Below are 9,926 nucleotides of genomic sequence, written 5' to 3' on the forward strand. Positions count from 1 at the left end.
AGTAAAGAATGCTGAAATATATAAGCTATACCAACCTTTAAGTCCTTGTAGTTTTATGCTTCCATAAACAAGAGTATAGCCTAGTAATTAAACCATTTCTTCTATGGAGGTAAAGTCTATGGACTTTCAAAAAATCCAGAGTACTTTAGGATCTTACCTGTCATATCTTACTTCAACAACATTTGCAAGTCCAGGAGCAATTTGGGGAGTAGCATTGGAAGTGCTAATTAAAAACATAGTAAGCACATGTGTCAGTCAAGTATGCCCTCTGCTCTACAACACATTTAAATGTATGTCACCTTGACCTGCAATATACCACTGTGAAATTTTTTTGGTCAATATAAATCAAATGTACACTAATTTATTCAGTAAGTTTCCTAGCATCTGAATCAACTTTAGAAATCTAACTAGTATTTATTATTCTGTTATTGACAAAGGGAGCATATGTAAATGATAACAAGAACACATGGGTGTCATTTCGAAGTTGAATTGTTCCCTAGGGACATCCTTAGTAAGCGTCTACATTTAAAGGTCATTCACTGCCAAATTATGAACAACTGTTGCATTTATTAGCACAGGCTCAATAGTTTGGAAGCTGGTGTCATCAATTTAAACTGACAATGAAATCTAATTGTCTGCAAGGAAAACAGACATTTTCCTTTCCATTTTATGTATACCCCAAACAGAACTGGAACAAGTGCAAGTTTACTGCCTTTTTTTTTTTTTTTTGGGGGGGGGAGGAGTGGATAAAAGGCTCTCAGGGTTTTATATCAGAGCAACAGTGCTTTAATAAAGCTGAGCTCCTGAAACAAAGACTGAAAGGAGCAAGTTTCCCATTTACTTTGTTGACAGAGCCCTATCTCAAGTGTTGTATTACAGACTTCTCCTTCATTTTTCTTTCTAATATTTTCTTTCCCTAAACCGACTTTTCACTGGTCAAGACCCCACCCTTTCTATTTCTTAATTTCTCTGCAGTTTTCCCTTTGAAGCTAGGGAGAAGTTTCCAGTTTCTGTGGCAAGTCACTTCTACCCTCTCCCCAGAACTGCATTTTGCTTCTACAGCTAGCCAATGGTTGGTGGGTCTCTGCATGTTCCACTTTCCCAGTGCTGCCTAGCCATACCAAGGAGAAAAAGAAAATCATCTGAAACAAGTTTCAGTGAAAACAAGCTGAAAACAAACCAGTAAGTTGATAATGAGCTTCCTTAGAGAAAAGGACAAATGCTCTTTTTGTGTTTTTCCTTTCCAGGCAGTGGGAACACACAGTGGCAGCCTGAATCCAAGAGGAACTGGATTCTGTTCTGCTAAAGATAAGGAACCAGAAACCCGGAGATGTCAGGAAAGCATGTTTTGGTAGCCATGCAAAGCCACGGCAGAGAGGAAGTAGTCTGCTTCCAGTCTCTCATTTCATGCAGGAGGTCATCACCATCACTGTTTCTACCAAAGAAACTTGGATGACCATCACCACACTTCTCAAAAACCCTGTTTCTTCAGCCCTGTTTCTCTGCAATGACCCCTGACAGTCACAGTGCAGAAGACACGCTCTGTAACCCCCTGGCACATTACTGGGCTGGTGGGGAGCCAGCATGTGAGCAATCTTCTATCTGCCCCAAGCTTCATCATCCTTTTCTGCTATTAATCACATCATCTCTGATAGTTCCTTGTTTCAGCTACTTGAAGAAAACATTTTAATTCTGAGCAAGTTAGCACTTGCGGGAAAGAGAATAGTAAAATATCAACTGTGTAAAGTAGTACTACTGTGATCATAGAATCAGAGAATAGTTTGGGTTGGAAGGGACCTTTAAAAGTCATCTAGTCCAACCCCTCTGCAATGAGCAGAGACTTTTTCAACTAGATCAGGTTGCTCAGAGCCCCATCCAACCTGACCTTGAATGCTTCCAGGGATGGGGCATCTACCACCTCTCTGGGCAACCTGTTCCAGTGTTTCACCACCCTCATCATAAAAAATTTCTTCCTTGTATCTAGTCTGAATCTATACTCTTTTAGTTTAAAACCATTATTCCTTGTCCTATGACAACAGGCCCTACTAAAAAGTTTGTCCCCATCTTTCTTATAAACTCCCTTCACGTACTGAAAGGCCACAAGAAGGTCTTCCCGGAGCCTTCTCTTCTCCAGGCTGAACAACCCCAACTCTGTCAGCCTGTCCTCACAGGAGAGGTGCTCCATCCCTCTGATCATTTTTGTGGCCCACCTCTGGACCTGCTCCCCCATGTCTTTCCTTGCTGAGGACTCCAGAGCTGGATGCAGTACTCCAGGTGGGGTCTCACAAGAGCGGAGTAGCGGGGGCAGAATCACCTCCCTCGACCTGCTAGCCACCCTTCTTTTGGTGCAGCCCAGGATATGGTTGGCTTTCTGGGCTGATAGTGCATATTGTCAGCTCATGTCCAGCTTTTCGTCCATCAGTACCCCCAAGTCCTTCTCCGCAGGGCTGCTCTCAATCCCTTCATCCCCCAGCCTGTATTGATACTGGGATTTGCCCTGACCCACATACAGGACCTTGCACTTGGCCTTATTGAACCTCATGAGATTCACATAGGCCCACTTCTCGAGCTTGTCTGGATGGCATCCCGTCCCTCAGGCATGTCAACCACACCACTCAGCTTGGAGTTATCTGCAAACTTGCTGAGCTTACACTCGATCCCACTGCCTATGTCATTGATGACGATATTAAACAGTACTCGTCCCAATACAGACCCCTGAGGGACACCACTCGTCACTGATCTCCATCTGGACATTGAGCAGTTGACCACTATCCTCTGGATGCGACCATCCAAACAACTCCTCATCCACCAAACAGTCCATCCATCAAATCCATATCTCTCCAGTTTACAGAGAAGGATGTTGTGGGGGACAGTGTCAAAGGCCTTAGAGAAGTCCAGACAGATGACATCCATAGCTCTTCCCTTGTCCACTGATTTAGTCACTCCATCACAGAAGGCCACTAGGTTGGTCAGGCAAGACTTGCCCTTGGTAATGCCATACTAGCTGTCTCATATCTACTCTCTGTCCTCCCTGTGCTCTAGCATAGCTTCTAGGAGGATCTGTTCCATGATCTTCCCAGGCACAGAGGTGAGGCTGACAGGTCAGTAGTTCCCAGGGTCCTCCTTTGTACTCTTTTTAAAAATGGGTGCAATGTTTCACTTTTTCGAGCCACTGGGGACTTCACCTGACTGCCACGACTTTTCAAATATCATGGAGAGTGGCTTGGCAACTACATCAGCTAATTCCCTCAGGACTTTGGCATGCATCTTGTCAGGTCCCATAGACTTATATATGTTCAGGTTCCTCAGGTGGTCACAAACCTGACCTTCTCTTACAGTGGGAGGGACTTCGCTCCCCCAGTCCCTGTCTTGCAGTCCATCCACTCCAGAGGTGTAGGAAGAGAGGTTGCCAATGAAGACTGAGGCAAAACTTTCTTTGACCTTCATCACCATACTGTTTTAAATGTTAATACTATACATAAGCCTGATGATGCAAAATAACTGAAATTGAATTACCTACATAGTATCATAGAAAAAACCATACTTCACTCAGATACACTGCACTAGTCCAGGACTGCACATATTCCCTTTAATTTGAAGGTTACACTTCAAAGAGATTCAGTACTTCCCAGTGTCACTTTCTTTGCTTATCTCAACTTTTCTAATTCCTTAGATTCAGGTAGTACAGAACTAGTGAAACATCTACTTAATCACAAAGTCTTCAACATCCTGCAATCCCCATATTTTATAGCAGTATCTACCAAACCCACAGCTTCTGACTGTTAACCCCCACATAATGAGGTCCAAAAGAATGAGAGCTGATGTGGTCTGGACACGGAAACATTCGCAAGCTCCAACCATCCAAGTGAAATCACCTTTTTGCTTAATGCAAAAGAAATCTTATGTTACTGTTTTTTCTTAGGAAAATACCTCTGCCTACACAGTATCTTCCTAGCCAGTGCAGAGCAATGGTAAGCTCTCATTAACCTCGGTTTTGCTAGAGGGAGGGCTTATAGAGTACTCATTTGCACTGGCCATGAATTTTCATGCTTGGAACAATACTTATGCAAATTATTTAGCAATGTAACAAATTGACAATTAGATTAGAATAAGCCTTGCTCGTGCGTAGTCCATAAGCTCTTTAAAACGTAAAGGAAATACACCATGTTATTATCAGAACAGACTTCCATATCGTCTCCCACAAGCATGCCTGACCCAGAGGGACTTTAGCTATGACTTCTAGTACAGTTTCATGGTCAGGGAAATCCTTGAACTGATGCATCTGGTAGTGTAAAGCATGATAATTTTTGTATGGGATGTGGTATAGAACCCTCCTCATCTGATTGAAGAGGCAAAGTAATCATGCAGGAACAACTACCAAACTCAACTGAGCTAGAGCAAGTTTCAGACGCATGAGTTTGACTCATTACCAGTGACCTGAGAGGAACAGTGCTGTACTAATCACAGTGCTGTAATAATCATTTTCACTTTCAGGATAATTTTCTTGAAAGACTTCTAGAAAGAGACAGTTTCATTTCTGATTTCTTTGAAGCTTACACAGCTTAACATTTGTAAAATTTAAACCCCCAAATCCTCTAGATAGCAGGATTCACTGACAGAATTACTATTAAAGAAATAAAAAACACACTAAACACAAATACTAAAAATATATATTGCTGTTAAAAATCCTATTTGTGCAATGTGCACATCTCAGAAATCACTTGGTCGCTTCAACTAACCTGCCCAACTGGGACATGCTGGGATCAGTCTATGCTATTGTAACCACACTCAATCGGAATGTTTTAAAGCCAGTTTCATTCCTCAAAATCCCACAGACATGTTGCAGGGGACCACCTGCATTTAAGTTCAACTAAGAGGCAGAAATATTAATGCAGTTACACTTCCACATTAACACATCTAAAGTGGCTTAGAAGGCTTGTAAATAACTTGCCAGTACTGAGGACCAAAGAATATACAGCATTAGCATCAGGTAGAGAAGGCTTGTAAATAACTTGCCAGTACTGAGGACCAAAGAATATACAGCATTAGCATCAGGTAGATGCAAGGGAGAAATGCACTTGCTTCAGGCAACTACGCCTACATGGATTAATCTTCCAGCAATTCTACAGGATTAGATTTTTTTTCCTGGTATTTCTTAACAGCTCAGAAGTATGAATGAATACATTTAATAAAAGAAGCTAGCTTTGAATATCCACCTTCAGTCAAACGCCTTGGGCTTTGGTCCAGAGCATCCCCTGTGTCCACCCAGCAACATGTGGAAAAGTGTTATAGCCCAACAGCTCCATGGGATGAGAAGACCACTGAGGTCGAAAAGGACCTCTGAAAATTGTGTAGACTAACTCCTCTGCTCAAGCAGGGTCAGCTAGAACAGGTCCCTGGGCATGGTCAGCTGCCCAGGACCATGCCCAGTCAGGTTTTGAGAACCTCCAAGGATGGAGGCTTCACAGTCCTCTGGGCAACCTGTAGCAGTGCTTGTCCACCTGCACGGTAACAAAACAGTTTTGTCTTACATTTAAATGGTATTCCCTGTATTTTGGCGTGTGCCCACTGCCACTTGTCCTGTCACTGGGCACCACCGAGAAAAGTCTGGCTCCCTCTTCCTCATTCCCTCCCTTCACATTATTTGTACACAGTGATGAGATCCCCTGTGCCTTCTCTTCTCCAGGTTGAACAGCCCCAGCTTTCTCAGCCTTTCCTTACACAAGAGATGCCCCAGTCCCTTCATCATGTTTGGCCCTGCACTGGACCTGCTCCACCCTCTGCACTGGGGAGCCCAGACCTGGACCCAGCGCCCAGATGTGACTCCCTCAGCAGGTCCAAGCGGCAAGGAAGTGCTGCCTCCCCGCACCCGCTGGCCACGCTGCATTAGCCACTGTCGCTACAGCCACCGCTCCAGAGCACGAAGCTCGCGTGGGGCAGGAGATGCTCGACGGGCCAAGGCCACCCCTCCTGAGCCGAGAGGGTCAGGACAGGGCACGGCAGCCCCACCCCGCGGGCCCCTCAGGCCGGCACCCGCACGGCGGCCTTGCCCTCGGCGAGGCCCCCGCTCGCCGCCGCCACATCGCCCCCCCGAGACGCAGGGGTCTCCCGCCCCGCCCGCCGCCCCTCACCGTGTAGCCCCGCTCCAGCTCGCTCTCCTCGTAGCGGAAGGAGGGGATGTACACCTCCATGGCGGGCCGGGCCGGGCCGGGCCGGGCCGAGCCGGGGACGCCGACTCCCCCTCAGGGCCGCTGGCTCCCGGCGAGCGGCGCCGCCACCGCCATCTGCACGCGGCACGTGACGCCGCGCACGTGACGCCGGGCGGGGCGGGGCGCGCGGCCCAGCCGTTGGGCGTCGGCCGCTGCGGCCCCTCCCCCCCACCCCGACCGAGGGCGCGGCCTGGCGGGGGCTCGCCGTCCACACGGCCCAAGGCGGGCGGGAAGGGGCAGGGGCAGCGGGTTCCTCGGGAGGGAAGGCCGCTGTAAAGGCGTGCGAGGATGCGGTGCCGGCGGGGCGAAGGGCCGAAGCCTTTCCCCGAGGTAGCTACAGGGCTGCCCGCCGGCCCGCACAGCTGCTGTGCCACCGTCGCTGTACCCAGCTCTGGGGGGGTGGGGTGTGAGGTAAGAAGAGGGCAGGTTCCTCTGAAAACACCGTATTTTTAAAAACAAAGCTTGAGAGTGCCTACTTGAATATGCCAGGGCAGCAGTGGTGCTTTGGAGCACAGGAAAACGGGCAGGGAAGAAATTAAGTTCCAAAGGGATGAATTTGTCCAGTCCTAAATTCTCTTCACTTCCTATGCTTGCTTGGTCAAAAAAATCCCGATAGCTGTACAAATATAGTACCTTTCATAATGCCTGTTGTGAACTGAAATATGAAATTAAGGGGAAAAAAAGTTCAGCACTGAGGAAAGTTGCCCGTATTGTGGCTATTCCTGAGAAGCTGCCTCTTACTTTGTTACCTAGCGGAGCAAACCAAACCATTTCAGAGAAGTGCAGATGATTTCTAGTCAATGGGGAAATTAAATAAAACTTCTTTATCCCCCAAAATAAGCAGCTGTGTTGATGACTTAAAAAGTACTAGAGGCAGAAACAGAAGGTGGAATACTAGATGCATTTAGGAGGCAATGCTGTTGCACAGGGTAACACTCCCGCCTCACACAAATTTGCTAACCCCAAACTTCAAACCATTTGGAAGCACTGCAAAATGACAACAAACCGCAGCTCTATTAGATGGCAGTACCTTAAAACTCACCTTGTACGGTTTTATGAATGCTGGAGAGTCTCAGAGGCTAAGTGGTTAAGATGTGCAACTTCACCATCTGTCACTGATCTTTTAAAGAGCTACCATTATAAATTCATGCATATGCAGGGTTTGATTTTGCATAAGCAGAGGCAAGTATAAAAACATACCTCAAAAATGGACAGAAAACAAATGATTACTTTTATCTGACCTCTGTGGTTATGCTATACCAGTGCTTCTAAGATCAGCTTTTTGAAGTGCCTTCTGAAAACTAATTTGCTTCCTTCTAGACTAGTAACATTAGGGGAAAAAACGTTACAAGCTCTTTTTCCCTCCATTTCTCTTTGTTTTACTGCCAGCTAAATTTAATTATAATTTGCTCTAAGCAAAGACCTGTGACCTGAAGAATTCAATACAAAATAGAGGGCTTTTGACTAAAACCAAGAGGACTTAAAGCAAACTACCTCTAGTTCACTTTGCTAAACTAAAGCAAAGCAACAACCATACATAAAATGACCTGAAATCAAAGCAAGATAGTCCTTGGGCATTATGCTGCTCCTGTGCCAGTGTCCTCAACTGCTGATGACCAGAACGCTGCTCTGTGGTAATGGTGACAAGAGTGAACAGGTTTCCAGTCCCTGTGTCCTCTCACTGTAGGGATCTTGTCCTTGGAACACAGTGATGACTGAAGGGAGTGAATAAGGAATCCCATTTTCCCCTGAAGCACACTCTGATAAATACATTATAATCATCCCAAGGAAAGGCAGGCCATATAATAATAGTCTAATCAGTCTGGTAAATGTGGGCATGCTAGAGAATAATTCTCATGCTATCATTATTGTTAGTTTCTGGTTAAGACTCCAGTCTTTAAGCTTAGCTTCTGTTCTTCCCCTAACACAAAATGGATGGACAATTCTAATGACACCATTTATGCCGTAATACATTTATGCTAATGAGAAGCCAGTAGAAGAATTTCATAGGGGCACTATTTGTGGTTGGTTGCAATCTAATAACCAATTATTTAAAAAAGCTACTTTTCTCCCTAATATCATATAACTTATTAACAAAGAAAAGTTTGAGACATTAATCTGGTTTCAAATTCAATAGTACATAATGGAACTTTTGACTGTGCATCAGCCAAGAGGAACAAGGAAGATTACATGGTGAGCCGAATTCAAATACGTCAATATGTTTTGGAATGTTAAATACTTAATTTGCACAATGTATCATCATTAGCTGGCTAATCTTTAAAGTTACATCTAAAGAAAAAAATAGGATTTCTCCACATGGCTGACTGGCCAAGGATTGTCTTTCTGTCTCATACATTGAGGAGCAAAAATTTAAGAAACATTAATTCATAAAATGCTATCAACGTTTGTTGAAAATCATCCAGGATTCTTGATTTTGAAAGGTGATTGCACATATGATACAATGATTCCCACAAAAAAAAAGCAAGGAGAATATATTTTAAATGTAGCTTGATTTGAACCACTGTAACATGTATTAAAATCAAGTTAGTAATCTTAAAAGCAAACCTGTAAAAGCATCAAGCTCTACTGGCAACAATTACGTAGGCTGCCTTCAAATTCATCTGTTGAGCAGGCCTCAAAAGGGCCTCTAGGAACTATAGGTGTTGGTCTTCAATGCTGGTTTTTGTTACAGGTATCAGTATCTTGGGTTATATTCTGAAGTTAACTTGATCCAGAATGCAAAATAAATGAATAAATATACTACAGTTTTAACTGTTACCTGTCATTAGACTCTAGTTTAACCTTCCATATTACAGAAACTATGAATCATCACTGTTTCGAATCAGGTCCAATCCGTGAAGTATGCCACACTTAAATAATTGAATAAGAATGTGGCATTTTCACAATCAAATTTTCAGACTATCTAAAAATGGAAATATATTTTTGAAAACAAAACAAAACCCCCCTTTGGTGGCCACTTCTGTTTTTCTTTATTCTGAAGCTGTCACTGTGCAATTCCTCCTATGGGGGGGATTCAGCATTCATCATGCTAGAATGATTTGTGGGAGAGAAAAAGGAATGAACACGGGCAGCTCTGAAAGATCAGTTTCCACTAATCCTCATGATTTAAGGACTTTCTGAATGGCTAGTTTCTAGAACAGAAGTAAGCAAAGAAATGCCTATAAAAATTCTAATCAAAGTGATAAGTAAAATACACATCTAAACAAGAGGCCAGATTAAAAAAAAGAGATCGTCCTTAATAAGATCACAACCTCAGTTTGCCGATTTTTCAGTTGCTACCAGAAAGACTGGTTTTAAGTAAACTTGCACCTCATCGTACTCCTCCAGATACTGGTCTCTTAAGTAAATAGTAGCAAAATTCAACATACTTGATAAAACTTTGAGTAAAACAGCATTTGCTTTTTAAGGGGTTCACATCTCCTCACTCCTCTGAAGATTTAGCTGCATTTTTTTTTAAGGTGGTGTAGTTGTTTCTAAAACATCACAAAGCACTTTCATCAGCCAGTGAGTACAAGCAAGATCACTTGGAAAGAAGACAGGCAGCATCACAGCTCTGGAAAGGTCAGTCAGTTTTCTACATGAGTTCACAAAATCAAATAAAAACCTCAGTACTTCTAACAGCCACAATATTTGGACCTGGTAAGTAGGTAGTTTTTGGAACAGCTCAAGTGTGTGTGCACGTGGGTGGGTGGAGCA

At 44.0% G+C, this 9,926-nt stretch overlaps 1 protein-coding gene across 3 annotated transcripts in view; it reads right to left on the reverse strand.

The window, feature by feature from the left end:
* The window catches only part of SNX24 (sorting nexin 24), a 94,428-nt gene extending 88,217 nt beyond the window's left edge, over positions 1-6,211 (reverse strand). For all 3 annotated transcript variants that reach the window (XR_012042301.1, XM_072860410.1, XM_072860411.1), the window contains exon 1: positions 6,132-6,211. Coding sequence is in view for 2 of the 3 variants with exons in the window: in XM_072860410.1 (XP_072716511.1) it covers positions 6,132-6,191 (60 nt within the window). In the remaining variant the exon portion in view is untranslated. The remainder of the gene's footprint in view (positions 1-6,131) is intronic.
* Positions 6,212-9,926: the final 3,715 nt, after the last annotated feature.

This window comes from Ciconia boyciana, chromosome 4 (genome assembly GCF_034638445.1).
Source record: "Ciconia boyciana chromosome 4, ASM3463844v1, whole genome shotgun sequence".
In the NCBI taxonomy this organism is placed as follows: domain Eukaryota; kingdom Metazoa; phylum Chordata; class Aves; order Ciconiiformes; family Ciconiidae; genus Ciconia; species Ciconia boyciana.